The following is a 17,423-nucleotide window of genomic DNA, read 5'->3' on the forward strand; positions in this document are numbered from 1 at the left end:
GGGAAGTATAAATGTTTCTTAGCCTGAGTTTCATAACAGAAGAGATAAAAAAGAGAGGGTGAGATCATAAGGTGACTGGCTGTAGAATGCAGGGCGCTGCTGCCTCCCTGGGTGGGTAGCAAAAAGATTTGGGGCAGGTAAGGTGTTCTGGGAGGTGTTTCTTGAAAGAGTAATGACAGTTTGATTTGAATACATTTGCATGAGTAGGAGCAGCACCTGAAGGAGCAGCCCCAGCTAGAGCCTGGCCACCATCACTCAGCCTATATCTGTTCCCTCAGTATGCTGGGCATGTGGAGAGTCACTGACTAGGTGTAGGTGCAGATAAGGTGGGAATGCCCTTAGAATTTTAAGGCCTCTTTTCATTTGGTACTGCCTCTGTCTCTTTTAGCCAAGATAATGTAATTCCTTTAAAATGTTTATGGTTTTCTTATAATCATTTTATGTCAATTCCATCACACAAAAGCAACCTCCACAAATTTCTTCAAGATAAGCCTTTCTCTTACCTTGGGCTTCCAGTGAGTCCACTGAACAACAATGCCCTTGAGATTCTTAGAAACCCTAGAAGGCCTTTTGCCTGACTGAATAGTTTGCTGAGGCACTGCCATGTTCTTTCAGAGGTGTTAACAAAGGATCTTATAGCCCCACCCTGGATTTGATCTTTACTTTGAAGCTCATACTTAATTTCAGAAACTTAGAGAAGGTGGGAATGAGAGACGGTTTTATTTTCAAACCCAGATGGTCCTATCTGTTTATATTTAGCAGTTCTTTCTTTAACTTATCTCTTACCTTTCTCCTTTTACTATAGGCGTCTAGAAGAAGCAGGTGGCATCTTCAACACTGTCTGGAAATCTCCTTAGCTAGATCCTCCAGTTCACTGGGTACATTTTCTATTTTTCACATTATTGCAAGCAACAATGTTGGTGAACTTTATACTAGTACATGACAGAGTTGCCCTTCCAATAACATTTTCCTCATTTTCTTTTAAACACTCATCCATAGTCCCCTCAAAGGTCAATCAGTCTCCTACTAACACTCTCTGGGGCCCATCAGTCTCTTATATTCTCCTGAAGGTGCTTCTAGTTTCTTCCTTCTGCTCAATTCCAAAGCCACCTCCATATTTTAGACTTTTATTTTCATAGCAATATGTCACTTCCAGGTACCAAAATCTGTTCTTGTTTCTAAGGGTAAATAACAAATACCAACAAAATTACAGGAAAAAAAATGAAAAAAATTTATTTTACTCACTATATCATATAGTTCATGTCTACCTTACTTGGCATCAGCTGAGCGGCTGAGAGCAGATGACTAAAATCATCTGAAGGCTTGCTCACTCACACATCTGTCCGGCAACTGATTCTGGTACTCGGAAGAGGCCTTACCTGGGGCTATCAGCTGGAATAACTAGTCGTCAGATTCCAAAGTTGAACGTTGTGAGAGCCATGAAAAACTTATGTCCCTATGACCTACCTGCTGAAACATTTAGTATCACTTCTGCTAAGAGTTTGTCAATTTTATTGATCTCAAAGAATCAGCTTTTGGTTTTGTTAATGCTCTCTTGTGTTTTTTTATTCTCAGTTTCAGTTATTTCTGCTCTAATCTTTGTGCTTTCCTTTTTTTTGCTTTGGGTTTAGTTTGTTGTTCTTTTTCTAGTTCCTCTATGTATACAGTTAGGTTATTGATTCTAAATCTTTTTTCTTTTTTAATGTTAGGTGTTTGGGGCTATAAATTTCCCTCTCAGCACTGTCTTCCTGTATCCCATAAGTTTTGCTATGTTGTGTTCTCATTTTCATTCATGTAGAAATAATAACTGGTTTCTCTTGCAATTTCTTCTTTGACCCACTGATTATTTAAGAGTGTGTTGTATAATATCCATATATTTGTGAACTTTACATTCTCTGCCTGAATTGATTTCCAGCTTCATTTCATTAATGTCAGAGAGAGTGCGTTGTATAATTTCAGTCTTTTTAAATTTACTGGGACTTGTTTTGTGACCCAGCATATGGTCTATCCTGGAGAATGATTCGTGAGCACTTGAGAAAAATGTATAGCCTGCTGTTTTGGGGTTTAATATTCTGTGTATGGTCTCGTTCATTTATCATATTACCAAAATCTCTGTTCATTTATTGATCCTCTGTCTAGATGTTGATGAGACTAGTATATTAAAGCCTCCAGCAATTATTGTAGCGATGTCTATTATTCCCTTCAGTTTTGCCAGTGTTTGCCTCATGTATTTTGGGGCATTGTGGTTAGGTGCATGAATATTACTGATTGTTGTTTCTTCTTGGTGGATTGTCCCTTTTATTAATATATAGTGTCTTCATTTATGTCTTTTAACAGTTTTGCATTTAAAGTATATTTTGCCCCATATTAGGATAGCTACCCTAGCTCTTTTTGATAAATGCTTTCATGAAATATCTTTTTCCAACTTTGACTTCCAACTTGTTCTAGTTTGCTAGCTGCCAGAATGTAATATGCCATAAATGGAATGGCTTTTAAAAGGGGGAATTTAATGAGTTGCTAGTTTACAGTTCTAAGGCCGAGAAAATGTCCAAATTAAAACAAGTCTATAGAAATGTCCAATCTAAGGCATCCATCCAGGAAAGATACCTTGGTTCAAAAAGGCCGATGAAGTTCAGGGTTTCTCTCTTAAGTGAGAAGGCACATGGCGAACACAGTCAGGGCTTCTCTCTCAGCCGGAAGGGCACATGGTGAACATAGCGTCATCTGCTAGCTTTCTCTCCTGGCTTCCAGTTTCATGAAGCTCCCCAGGAGGTGTTTTCCTTCTTCATCTCCAAAGGTCGCTGGCTCATGGACTCTCTGCTTCATGGTGCTGTAGCATTCTCTGCTCTCTCTAAATCTCCCATTCTCCAGAATGTTTCCTCTTTTATAGGACTCCAGTAAACCAATCAAAACCCACTCAGATGGGTGGAGGCATGTCATCACCTAATCCAGTTTAACAACCACTCTTGACTAAATCATATCATCCAGGGAGATGGTCTGATTACAGTTTCAAACATACAGTAGTGAATAAGGATTATTATACCTATATGAAATGGGATTTTGATTAAAACATGGCTTTTCTAGGGGGCATACATCCTTTCAAACCAGCATACAGCCTACTGTATCTTTAGGTTAAAATGAGTCTCTTGTAGACAGCATATATATAAGTCATACTTTTTTAGCTGTTCTGCTCATCTGTGTCTTTTGATTGGGGAGTTTAATCCATTAACATTCAATGTTATTACTGTAAAGAAACCATTTTATCCTTTGTTTTTTTCATGTCATATTTTTTGGGGGGGGGCTCTCTTTTTACCTTTCTAGTCATCCTTACTGATAATCTTTGTTTTTTTATACTCTATTCCAAGCTCTCTTTCCTGTCTTTTCCTTTCAGCCTGCAGAACTCACTTTTTAAGTGTTTCTGTAGGACAGCTGACAAACTCTCCCAGTTTCTGTTAATCCTTAAATATTTTAAACTCTTCCTTATTTTTGACGGACAGTTTTGCCAGATAAAGAATTCTTGGTTGGCAGTTTTTCTCTTTCAGTACCTTAAAAATATCATACCAGTGCCTAGAGAACTGGATATCCATATGCAAAAGAATGAAAGAGGACCTGTATCTCACACCGTATACAAAAGTTAACTCAAAATGGATCAAAGATCTAAACAGGTCTAAGACCATAAAACAGTTAGAGGAAAATATAGGGAGATATCTTATGAATCTTATAATTAGAGGTGGTTTTATGGACCTTACATCTAAAGCAAGAGCACTGAAGAAAGAAATAAATAAATGGGAGCTCCTCAAAATTAAACACTTTTGTGCATCAAAGAACTTCATCAAGAAAGTAGAAAGACAGCCTACACAATGGGAGACAATATTTGGAAACGACATATCAGATAAAGGTCTAGTATCCAGAATTTATAAAGAGATTGTTCAACTCAACAACAAAAAGACAGCCAATCCAATTACAAAATGGGAAAAAGACTTGAACAGACACTTCTCAGAAGAGGAAATACAAATGGCCAAAAGGTACATGAAGAGATGCTCAATGTCCCTGGCCATTAGAGAAATGCAAATCAAAACCACAATGAGATATCATCTCACACCCACCAGAATGGCCATTATCAACAAAACAGAAAATGACAAGTGCTGGAGAGGATGCGGAGAAAGAGGCATACTTATCCACTGTTGGTGGGAATGTCAAATGGTGCAGCCACTGTGGAAGGCAGTTTGGCGGTTCCTCAAAAAGCTGAATATAGAATTGCCATATGACCCAGCAATACCATTGCTAGGTATCTACTCAGACGACTTAAGGGCAAAGACACAAACGGACATTTGCACACCAATGTTTATAGCAGCATTATTTACAATTGCAAAGAGATGGAAACAGCCAAAATGTCCATCAACAGACGAGTGGCTAAACAAACTGGGGTGTATACATATGATGGAATATTATTCAGCTCTAAGACAGAATAAACTTATGAAGCATGTAATAACATGGATGGACCTAGAGAACATTATGCTGAGTGAGACTAGCGAAAAACTAAAGGACAAATACTGTATGGTCTCACTGATATGAACCGACATTAGTGAATAAACTTGGAATATGTCATTGGTAACAGAGACCATCAGGAGATAGAAATAGGGTAAGATAGTGGGTAATTGGAGCTGAAGGGATACGGACTGTGCAACAGGACTGGATAAAAAAAACTCAGAAATGGACAGCACAATACTACCTAATTGTAATGTAATTATGTTAAAACATTGAATGAAGCTGCATGTGAGAATGATAGAGGGAGGAGGGCGGGGGACAAATGAAATTAGGAAGAAAGATAGATGTTAAAGATCGAGATGGTATAATCTAGAAATGCCTAGAGTGTATAACAATAGTGAAGTGTACAATGTACAAATTTTAAAAATGTTTTTGCATGAGGAAGAACAAAGGATTGTCATTATTGCAGGGTGCTGAAAATAGATGATAACTAATACTTTAAAATGTCACCTTATGTGTAAGACTAAAGCAAAAAATGTTTGTTACAAAATTTAGATTTTGACTAGAGTATTTCCTAATATAACTCATGTAGATAGTTTGATTGAATGTCATAAGTACTTGGAATCTCAGGTAGCACATGAGATTTTGTTGGTTTGTCCAGAGTGATCCCCCGATGAATCCCAGAGTGATTTGATCAGTGACTAGAAAAGTATTTGCAAGCCCCCTTCGGGGAATGGTGAGAGTGGGGAGAAATTCAACTTCCCCAAGTTGAATTCTTGATATTCTCACAAGCAGTGTGGACAACCAAAGCTATAGGCTGAGCCCCCAGTCTTGGGGTTTGTTCACATGAAACTTAACCCCACAAAGGATAGGTCAAGTCTACTTAAAATTTAGGCCTAAGAGTCACCCCCAAGAGAGCCTCTTTTGTTGCTCAGATGTGGCCTCTCTCTCCAGCCAACATGACGAGCAGTCTCACCACCCTCCCTCTCTCTGCGTGGGACATGACTCCCAGGGGTGTGGACCTTCCTGGCAATGTGGGACAAAGATCCTGGAATGAGCTGAGACTCAGCATCAAAGGACTGAGAAAAACCCTAGAATGAGCTGAGAATTAACATCAAGAGACTGAGAGAACCTTCTCGACCAAAAGGGGGAAGAGTAAAATGAGACAAAGTGTCAATGGTTGAGAGATTCCAAACAGAGTTGAGAGGTTATCCTGGAGGTTATTCTTATGCATTAAGTAAATATCACCTTGTTGTTCAAGATGTAGTGGAGAGGCTGGAGGGAATTGCCTGAAAATGTAGTGCTGTGTTCTAGTAGCCATGTTTCTTGATGATGATTGAACAATGATATAGCTTTCACAATGAGACTCTGTGAATGTGAAAACCTTATGTCTGATGCTCCTTTTAGCTACTATATCAACAGAAGAGTAGAACATATGTAATAAAAATAAATAATGGGGGAACAAATGTTAAAATAAATTCAGTTTGAAATAGTGGTAAATGAAAGCGAGGGGTAAGGGGTATGGTATGTATAGTTTTTTTTCTCTATTATCATTTTATTTCTTTTTCTGTTTTTTTATTTCTTTTTCTAAATCAATGCAAATGTACTAAGAAATGATGAATATGCAACTATGTGATGATATTAAGAATTACTGATTATATATGTAGAATAGAATGATTTCTAAATGTTTTGTTTGTTAATTTTTTTAATTAATAAAAAAAGTTAAAAAAATAACTAATAAAAAAAATAAAGCAGTTAGGAAAAAAATTAAAAATATATCATACCAATGCCTTCTTACCTTCATGGTTTCTGAGGTTAGTCGTATTACCGTTCTCTTGTATGTGTTAAATCCCTTTTCTCTTTCTGCTTTCAGGAACTTTTCTTTATGTTTGGCATTTGATATTCTGAATCGTATGTGTCTTAGGTCTATTAGGATATATTCTACTTGGAGTATGTTGCACTTCTTGGACATATTTATTTATGTCTTTCATGAGGTTTGGGAAACTTCCAGCTATTATTTCCTTAAATATTCTTTTCTACCACTGTTCTAGTTTGCTAGCTGCCGGAATGCCATATACCAGAAATGGAATGGCTTTTAAAAAGAAGAATTTAATAAGTTGCTAGTTAACAGTTCTAAGGCCGAGAAAATGTCCCAATTAAAACAAGTCTATAGAAATGGTCCCATCGAAGGCATCCCGGGAAAGATACCATGGTTCAAGAAGGCCGATGAAGTTCAGGGTCTCTTTCTCTCAAGTGAGAAGGCACTTGGCAAACACAGTCAGGGTTTCTCTCCCAGCTGTAAAGGCACATGGTTGAACATGGCGTCATCTGCTAGCTTTCTCTCCTGGCTTCCTGTTTCATGAAGCTCCCTGGAAGGCATTTTCCTTCTTCATCTCCAAAGGTTGCTAGCTGGTGGGCTCTGCTTTGTGGTTCTACAGCATTCTCTGCTCTCCCCAAATCTCTCATTCTCCAAAATGTTTCCTCTTTTATAGGACTTCAGAAACTAATCAAGACCCACCCAAATGGGTGGAGACACACCTCTACCTAACCCAGCGTAACAACCACTCTTAATTAAATCACATCTCCAGGGAGATGATCTAATTGCAGTTTCAAATATACAATACTGAATAGGGATTAGGAGAAACAACTGCCTTTACAAAATGGGATTAGGGTTAAAACGTGGCTTTTCTAGGGTACATACATCATTTCAAACCAGCACAACCACTTTTTCCCTTCTCTTCCCCTGGAATATGCATGGCGCATAATTTGTGCACTTTGTGCTGTCATCCACATCTTTGATACCCTGCTCAATTTTTTCCATTCTTTTCTCTATCTGACCTTTCTCTGTAAGATTTCAACTGTTCTGTCTTCTATTCACTGACTCTTCTGTAGGTTCAACTCTCCTATTGTTTGCCTCTAGTTATTATTATTATTTTTTTCACATGGGCAGGCTCCAGGAATCAAACCCAGGTCTCCAGTATGGTAAGTGAGAACTCTTCCACTGAGCCACCATTGCCTGCCCCTCTACTATATTTTTTAAATCTCTCTGTTGTTCCTTCTATCTCCATAATTTTTGCTATATACACTTTTCATACTTTCAAATTCTTCTTTATGTTCTCTCAGTGTTTCCTTAATATACTTTATTTCTTCAGTCTTATTTTTTTCATCTCCTTGAATTGATTCAGATTTCAACATCTTTGATTAATTATTCCAAATTCTTTGTCTTCCTTCAGCATTTTAATTTGTTCCTTTGACTGGGACATATCATCCTGTTTCTTAGTATAGCTTGGAATATTTTGTCGATGTCTAGGTATCAGATTAGTTTGATAAGTTTACTCTCAAGGTTTCTCTCTCTTAGGGTTTTATTGTTGACTGGCTTTGTGTTAAGGCTCTTCTTTGACACTTGATTCAGTTTATTCTAGACTTTTGTAATTACTTGTACTTACTGATCAGACTTTTTCAGTTCTTCTTGAAATGGTTCTTGACCTGGGTATGTGATATAATTTTTAAGGTTGTATGTTTATGCACTTTTTTTCATCCCTAGAGAAACCTCCTTTCTTCTATTCCTTCTTTGGGAATCTTGATCTGTTCTGTTTGTTTTATTTTGCCTCCATAGTTTCTTTTATACTCCTTTCATTGCCTCTAGCTACTTTTAACTGAAGAGTTTATTCTGGGAGAAAGATCACCCAGTAAAGACTTTTCCAAGTCAGTATTTCCCAGTCAGAACAGGACCAGAGCCCCAAGAGCCCTGGGGACAGGTTCAAGGAAGACATTAAAAAGCCTTTTTTTGATGGCTTCCTGGAGCTGCACTTTCCTGGCCTGTCCAGCTGATGGGGTTCTTCAGGCAAACAGTTCCCTGCAGTCCTAAGGAAGCATCATGTCTTTAAACCTCCACCACTCCCTCCTGTCAGGGGCAGGATTGAAGCCATGGTCAAGGTGTTACCTGTCCAGGTTGGCCTAAAACAACAGAGCTGGGACCCAGACATCCAGATTCACCAGACATTCAGACATCAGATTCACTGATCACATCAAAAGATGTGATCAGTGCTTGGCTGCGCCCCGCCCTGTTCTTAGGAAATAGGGGTTCTATGGCTCTCTTTGACTGTATCCACCAGCAAGAACCTGTCCCCAAGGCAGCCCACTTCAAAAGTGGGTGCTGGGCATCATCAGCTGCCCTGGAGTAAGTTACAGTTCTTTATGACAGTTTCTTAGTGTTCTAGTTTGCTAGCTGCCAGAATGCAATATACCAGAGATGGAGTGGCTTTTAAAAAGAGGAATTTAATGAGTTGCTAGTTTACAATTCTAAGGCTGAGAAAATGTCCGAATTAAAACAAGTCTATAGAAATGTCCAATCAAAGGCATCCAGGGAAAGATACCTTGGTTCAAGAAGGCCGATGAAGTTCAAGGTTTCTCTCTCATCTGAGAAGGCACATGGTGAACACAGTCATGGTTTCTCCCTTAGCTGGGAGGGCAAATGGCATGCCCAGCATCGTTTGCTAACTTTCTATACTGACTTGTTTCATGAAGCTCCCCAGGAGGTGTTTTCCTTCTTCATCTCCAAAGTGCTGGCTGATGGACTCTCTGCTTCATGGTGCTGCAGCATTCTCTGCTCTCTCCGAATCTCCTTGATTCTCCAAAATGTTTCCTTCCTCTTTTATAGGACTCCAGAAATTTATCAAGACCCACCCAAATGGGTGGAGACATGTCATCACCTAATCTAGCTTAACAACCACTCTTGATTAAATCACATGATCTGATTACAGTTTCAAACATACAGTATCAAATAGGGATTATTCTGCCTTTACGAAATGGCATTTTGATTAAAACATGGCTTTTCTAGAGTCCATGCATCCTTTCAAACCAGCACACTTATCCTCTTTGTCATGCTCTTTCTTGAATTCTATACAGTATTTTCCTGGCCTCTGAAGCCCCAGGTCAGTTGTTTCTGACAGTTACTGCCTGTCCAAGAGGAGTGAGTCCTGGAACTCCCTACTCTGCCACCTACCTAGGCTTACCTTTTGATGGGATATTTGCAAAGTTGTGAAAGACTAGTAGGACTAGAAATACTGCTGTGGCAATTTTTGGAAAATAAAGTATGCCACAAATGCTTGGAAGATACATTTTCAGACTTTATTTTTTTGTAAATTTCATTAATGTGCCTCGCACTTGGTAAATTCTCTCAGAATTTTGAAAGCATTGCTCTGTTGTCTGTAGATAGATCCCCACTGTTGCTAAGATGTCCATTGTCGTTTTGATTTCTGATCCTTTATATGTAACTTTTTTGATCTTTCATGTACTGATTTCATGATGTTGCAACTTGTGAGTCTTTTTCAACATGCTGGGTATTTTATGGGCCATCTTAATCTAGAAATTCGTGTCTTCATTTCTACTGAATTATTTATTTTTTTGAGACAATTAATTTCCCTCAGCTTATTTTCTCTTCTTTATTTCTGGAGCTTCTACAAGTCTGTATTGGAGCTCTTGGAGGGATCCAATCTTCTATTCTCCATGTTTTATCTTTTTTTAATTCTGCTTTCTCAGATATTTCTTGGCATTATTGCCCAATCCTTCTACTTAGTTTTCCAAGAAGTTTTTCTTGCTCTAAATTCAGGTGGCATCTTTAAAATTGCCTGGAAATTTCCTTTGCTAGATTATCCAGTTCATTAGGTACATCAGCCCATCCCCTCATCTTTGCTCTCCTATCCCAATTTCCTGAGCCTCACTGGTATTCTTTATCCAGAAACTGTAATAATTGTCTTCTGTAGGGGTTGAGTTGGGTATAAACCTGGTCACCATATCTGAAAATACAACCAAGTAAGTTTACTTGTTCCCATTTCATGTAAGTTCTATGATATAATGCACAGTATGGTAAAGCAAGTTTGATGCATTTCTTACTTTATTTTATTGGATGTGCCTGCTACAGGATTTCAAGATGGAGCATATTGGAACTATTTAGACTTTAATTCAGTGATAGTAGAAACATTTTCTCATTGTTGGTCATAATGTTTCTAAGTAACATGTTATATTCTGTTACATATCACTAATACTTTTAGATAAAAGTAAAGTTTTAAGATAAGGATGAGCCATCCTTTTAAATAAACAAGCTTATAAGAAAAAGTGTTGATTTTTTTTTATATGGGTCATATATTCACTTATGTATTCAAAAAGTATAAAGCATTATAGAGTAAAAGTTTCCCTGCCACTTCTTTTCTCCTTAAAACTTAACTTTTCTCTTCTTTGGCATCCAAATGTATTAGTTTAGCTTGTGTGTATATACATGCCAAATTCCTGAGATATTTCATGCTATCTTATTTTATGCTTATTTCCTATACAAGGAAATAAGTAAATGTAGTGTTTTATTCCCTATTGCCACCCCTTTTTACACAAATGGTAGCGTACTGCTCCCTTCTCCCCCTCTCCACCTCCTAAATAACATGGATACAGAGCTTTTCATTTTAATACACAAGGTACTTCTTCATTCTTTTCTATGGCCACAAAGTATTCATTTAATGAATATACCATAATTTATGCAGCAAGATTCTTATTAATAGATATTTTTGCTGTTTCCAATCTTAGAAACAGCATTAGGAAAGATTGGAAACAGCATTAGTCAAAGCCATTAGTAAATTTCACAATCTGTTACAAATATTTTCTACAAATTTTCCAACTCATGTTAATTTATAATGCCATTATAAATAAAATAATAATATCGCCATCAAAAGTATTATTAACCTTTACATGTTTTGGAACATGTTTTAATACAAAGTGGAATATTTTAACATTTAGTATTAAATTTAAAAGATAAACGTAAATCCTTTTTCCTTGATGTGAGAGGGGCTGATCCATATGAACTCTGTTAATTCAAATACTGGCGTTTATATCATCCTCAGTTTTTATTTAGTAGTGAATTACCCCGATTGCATAGGAGTCTGATTCTCTCTGAATTTCTCTAAGCGAAAATAAAAAAGTTAAGTATTAAAAATGTGTTATAGTGGAAAAATAAATATTGACTACATTTAATTAAATGTACATCTAATTAAACCCAAAATACATAATATTGTTCCACCCTTTATAATATCTATACATGTTTTTTATTTATGTTGTATTTTTAATATCTTAATTTTTAGCTTATGGGTATATTTAATTTTCCTTTAAGAAATTCTAGACAAGTAGTCTTGACTTTGAGCCAGATTTTACCAAATATAGTAGAAACTACTAAGTAGTCTCCACTTGAATAAATTTCTGGATTACATGATTTTCCAGTCTCTATAAAGATAATGATTTATGCTAATTGTTATGCCGAAAATTTTAAAATGACCTGACTGTTCACTTCTACTCTGATCAGCTGAATTATATACTCTTTAAAGTATTTGTCTTCTTTTTTAATGGAAACCTCAATTCTCTTTCTTTTGGGATTCATTTTTCAGCAATTTACATAAGATTTAATTCAGTCATATAATAACAAGTATTACCTGCCAAAAATAGAGTCTGTCAATAATGCATGACCATCATCATTTAAAACAATTTAGGAATAATTTAATAAATGTTACCACTAAAATCTAATCTAATCTTTTTCTCTCTTTGTCTTTAGCCTATATAGTAACCCAGGTGGGATGCCTCCTTATGCTTCTCAAGGTTTTTCATTTCTTCCTCCATATTCCCCACAAGAAGCTAACAGAACTCTCACTTCTGTATCTGTTGCTGACACTGTTTCTTCAACCACAAGTTATACCACAGCCAAACCTGCTGCTCCTTCATTTGGTGTCCTTTCAAATCTGCCGTTACCTGTTCCCACAACGGACACTTCAGCCCCGGTTTGTATCTTTGGCTATCTGTATTTTGTATCTCTGAAACATTCATTCAATTGGCAGGCATTTGTTTTCTTTCTGCCTTGTGCCAGCCCCTAAGTTAGACTTGAAAGATAAAAAAAGATTTTTTGACCTGAGTTATAGCTGAGTAACAAATAGTAGAAGAGACCAACAGATTAGGAAATATTTAAAATTTAGTAAATTCGAGTAGAGTAGACATTCAGTCTAGAATTAACTGTGAAAACACAATTAAGAGAATGGTCAGTGCTTCCAGTGACCCAGGTAGAACTAGTGGGGATGCCTTTTCAAGAAACTTGATTTTTTTAAACTGTTTTTTGCACCATTTTATCTGTAGTGCCACAGACCAGGTCTGATACATAATAAGCACCCAGTAGAAATGAGGCTCTGAAGCAGATAAATGAATTTGATTTATGCTTGAAGCCAGATTTTGAAAGATGGTTATGAATTTGCCAGGATAACCAAGGGTTATTAAAGGCATTTTGTGAAGAGCATTGACAAAGGTATGCATACATAAACAAGATAGTATGTTTGTGAAACTGACTAAGAGCGTTCTCTGGCCATTGTGTAAGATGTAGAGAAAGACATAGCAATTGATCACATAGGAGAAGCAGTTGTCAGACTGTGGAGGGCCTGCTATAGCATGCCATCCCCATTGGTTTAAAAAAAAATTAAATAAGCTGGTAATTGTTGGCCCTGTGGGATGTTACCAAAGGAAAAATTGATACATTGTGCATAAGACATATAAAGAAATTTAAAATCTTAATTTCTAGCCCTTAGTGACTGTCACCCACAGTAATAATAAAATATTTTTAAACATCATTGCATCCAATATTATTTCAGAATTTTAACATTTAGAAAATAGACCGAAGTGTGCTTTGTTTTCCCAACTCCTTTCACCAGTATGTTCATAAATGTTATGAATGAACTACAAATTAGTAATCTAAGCAAAATTATAAAAAAGCTTTTCAGGGGACATGAATTTTAAAAACTCATCTGTTTTCAAAATCATCTACATTGCCATTTACTCTACTGTCTCTCTAACTTGGTTATTTAATTATCCAAACTTTTGCCAAATTACTAATTTTTCTATTTAAAGCCTTTCACTTGAGATAAATATATTCATATATATATCATTGAAATCCACAGATACTTCTCCACATCAGTGGCAGATACAGTTAAGAGATTAAGTCATATACTTGTACAAGAAAGGAAGCTAACACAGGTAATCAAATCATGCACACACAAGTAACCCTATATGTACAAAGTTACCTGGAAAAAAATGGGATAAAGGAAGAAGGGGAGAGTAAGGACAGTGTGAAGAGCAAATATGAAGATATAATAAATGCAAGAAGTTATGAGATTAAATATATTTAAACTTCTCTGTAACTAAAAGGGAGCAGTCACAAAGATGGCAGGAATTTAGTAATATTTTTTCTTTAGGTAAGCCAAAATGGTTTTGGATACAAGATGCCAGATGTCCCTGATGCGTTTCCAGAACTCTCAGAACTAAGGTAAAAATTTGGAGAGTAAAGTTAGTGTTCATTGTCAGTTTTAATCATAAATGTGAAGCAGATACTTTCATATCCCTAATGAATAAAAAGATTTTTAAAATCTTTGCTTTTTCTATATTGTGGTTTTCTTAATGAGAAATTTTATATCTCAGTTTTAGGTCTTTTAGGAGTGTATTTATTGAATGACATTAACATGTACCCAGGGATTTTTCTAGATGCTGAAAATGACATATATAATAGTTACCCACATTAATATTTAATAACTAATAATGATATAATAGTTACCAAATTAACGACTCTGACTTACATTCTTGGGAAACTTAGTTTTGAATACATTATTTCTAAAGATATAAAAATGCGTCTTCCCCTAGGTTAGACCTCTCAATTTAGACCTTTTTATATTAGACCTTTAGTAGGTAGAACTTTGTGTGTAGAGAATTAGGTTAACGTCATAGTGAACTATTAGCAAAGTGTTTTTACAGAGCCAAAACTTTATTAAAATTTAATGCAGATAATTTTGTAACATTCAAGTTTAAAGTATTTTGTTGCCACATTTCAAATAATTCTCTATATAATTGTTTATCTTAGAAAGAATAGGTTCATTTATTTCCATTTGCTCTGAGATTAGATTGCTTTCTTTTTTTAAAATTATATAATGCTTCATCAAAACTGAAAGATACATTCAGAAAGGTTTAGCTTCCATCTTGTCCCTTCCACCCAGTTCTTTCTTTTACCCAATTAATATGCATTTTTTATTTTGGTTTAGACTTCCATTGTTTATTTTCTTTAAATATTTTATGGATATATGTACATATACACACAAATATACATACAGAGATACATATACATATCTTTTACTGTGGTAACCATATACCTAATAGCTAAATAGGCACAGAGGTTAAAACTGGGAGGTTGTAATGGTTGTTCATGCACCTTAGTCTTAGTATCTATCTTAATTAGTCCTATAGTTATTTGATACCATACGGTAACCGAAACTTTTTTTAATAGAGTCTCAAGATTATATTGGCTACCTTCTGGCTAGCATATCCTTGGAATCAGGCACTGATACAGTCTAAACTTGACTATAGAGAACAGTCTTCCACAAAGGTGTTTATAGCCAAAATATTATAGTAACTACTCTGGTCTCTATAATTCTGTTTCCCTCCCATTAATACCTATAATGAAAAGAATGAGACAGCCTTCTAATGTTAGCTTGTCTGTGACTTTTAATGCCTTTGAATTGGCTGTATTACTAATAGGTTCAGCATTATTCTTTGAAGAAACAAATAACTAAAATGTAAATATCAGTAAGACTGGGTCCTACTTGGAAAATTGAAATCTCTGCTTTTCTAAAGCAATGAAATTAAACAAAACAAAAGAGCAAGTAAAAAATACATAAACATATTACTCTTCTCCCCACCTGAATACTTTCACCCCTTTTTCTTTACCTGAGTAAAGTAGACCTTATTGTTGATTTCAGGCCATTGTAAATTATGAACAACTCCCCACAATTGTGATTTTAAAAGAAAGTAGTTATAACAGTATGTCCATTGAACCAGAATTCATTTCTACAGATCCTGTCAAGAATACGTGGCAGACTACTTTATGTTCCATTGCAATTAATGTTTTATTTACTATTAAAGTTGCAATTAACATTCTTATGCTTACGTTTTAAAAAAGAGGGTGGGCCACGGTGGCTCAGCAGGCAGAATTCTCGCCTGCCATGCCTGAGACCTGGGTTCGACTCCCTGTGCCTGCCCATGCAAAAAAAAAAATAGATACTTTAATATTCTTTAGTACCCTATCAGCTGGAAAAGCATCATGGGAAAAAAGTGGATGACTGATTTTCATTAGCATTGTATTTTTCTGTTGTGTTTCTAGTGTGTCACAACTCACAGATATGAATGAACAGGAGGAGATATTACTGGAACAGTTTCTGACTTTACCTCAACTAAAACAAATTATTTCCGACAAGGATGATTTAGTAAAGAGTATTGAGGAGCTAGCAAGTATGTCTTCCTTTACTTCTACTTACATTTCCTGAGAAAAATGTGACCTTTACCTAGAAATAACCAGAAATTTATTTTACAGGAAAAAATCTCCTTTTGGAGCCCAGCTTGGAAGCCAAAAGACAGACTGTTTTAGATAAGGTGAGTTAGTTATCATTTTGAAGAAAAAATTCAAAAACTTAAAATAGAGAAAGCAACATTTTAATTTTTCCTTTTAGTATGAATTACTTACACAAATGAAATCTACTTTCGAAAAGAAGATGCAAAGGCAGCATGAACTTAACGAGGTAAGATTGTTTAGAACTTTCCCTTTAACACAAGAGTTTCCAATCTTAATTTATGTGAGCTACATTCTTATTTTTGTTATTATTACAATGCATTCATTAGGTATCTAATTTTATAAGGCACAATACTTTTAAATGTAGATAAACAGCTCTCAGTTATGAGGTGTTATTAATCCTTTGTGCCCATGCAAAAAGTATATTTGGTTCCCAAACAGAAAAATGTAAAAAGCCCCCATAAATAACTTTTACAGGGAAGTTATTATGAAACCAGTATAACCCTTATAATAAAAACTAACAATAAAAAACTTAGACTTACTTGCAAATTTATATACCAAATACTTAAATGAAAAGCTAGCTAGCAAGTTGAAAAACTGAAGTATAATTCACCATAAGAAAATAGGCTTTATGCCAAAAATCCAGTTATATAATAATCAAAAAGACATTTTAGAAAATTTAACCCATATTTCTGAAAAAATAAGTCTTTAAAAATAAAAAGTGAATGGAGGGATGCAACCTTTTATATCAAAACCAACATCATAGTTAAAATCAGGAATTACTGAAGATGGGGACAATGGAATAACATAAAGCAAAGAAAAAATCATGATATAGGAGAATATCAGTTTATAATGAATTATAGGTAATACGATGGTTCTTTAGAATAAAACAAATAAGAATAGCAAAAAAACAAATAAGAATAACAGCTAACATTGAGCAGTCATTGTGTATCATGCACTGTACTAAGCTACCATTTTCTCCTCACCATTGCCAGTACTGGTTCTCTGTCTTATATTTGACTGAGTCAGTCCTACACACAAATCAAAGCCTCCTTTGTAATTTTCAATGCTTTATCAACAAATTAATACCCATAATAAGTATCAATGCATATTTAGAAAGGATAAGTTATTCTCTCACATATATAAAAACTTTGTATACGGCTTCCTGAAAATCTCCAAATGTAGCCATGTGGATATATTGGGGAGGAATTTGACATGAGTTATGGGTCCTCACTTGTGTCAGGCACATTACATACATTTACAAATACCCGCACAGTCTGTGAAAATAGGTATTGTTACTATCCTTATCATATAAATTCAAGGGGATTAAATAACCTTCCTAGGGTCAGTCATGTAGTCAAGAAGTTATAAAAAACAGTATTTGAACCCAGATAGTCCCGTAGTAGTAGATGCTCAATAAATGTTCTCTTCTGTTCAAGTAAGACTTCTTTGTTCGCAAAGAATACAGATTCAATCCAGTTAACTCTTCATAAAGGGAAGGATTAAAAAAAAAAGTACTGGTAAGTCT

The 17,423-nt window shown here is 35.6% G+C and overlaps 1 protein-coding gene across 1 annotated transcript in view; it reads left to right on the forward strand.

The window, feature by feature from the left end:
- Positions 1–17,423, forward strand: part of VPS37A (VPS37A subunit of ESCRT-I) — a 63,742-nt gene that overhangs the window by 38,336 nt on the left and 7,983 nt on the right. Inside the window, exons 5-9 of the mRNA XM_077144380.1 lie at positions 12,080–12,302; positions 13,758–13,828; positions 15,710–15,837; positions 15,920–15,978; positions 16,056–16,124. Coding sequence (XP_077000495.1) covers positions 12,080–12,302; positions 13,758–13,828; positions 15,710–15,837; positions 15,920–15,978; positions 16,056–16,124 — 550 coding nt within the window. The remainder of the gene's footprint in view (positions 1–12,079; positions 12,303–13,757; positions 13,829–15,709; positions 15,838–15,919; positions 15,979–16,055; positions 16,125–17,423) is intronic.

The sequence above is a fragment of the Tamandua tetradactyla genome, chromosome 26 (genome assembly GCF_023851605.1).
Source record: "Tamandua tetradactyla isolate mTamTet1 chromosome 26, mTamTet1.pri, whole genome shotgun sequence".
NCBI lineage: Eukaryota > Metazoa > Chordata > Mammalia > Pilosa > Myrmecophagidae > Tamandua > Tamandua tetradactyla.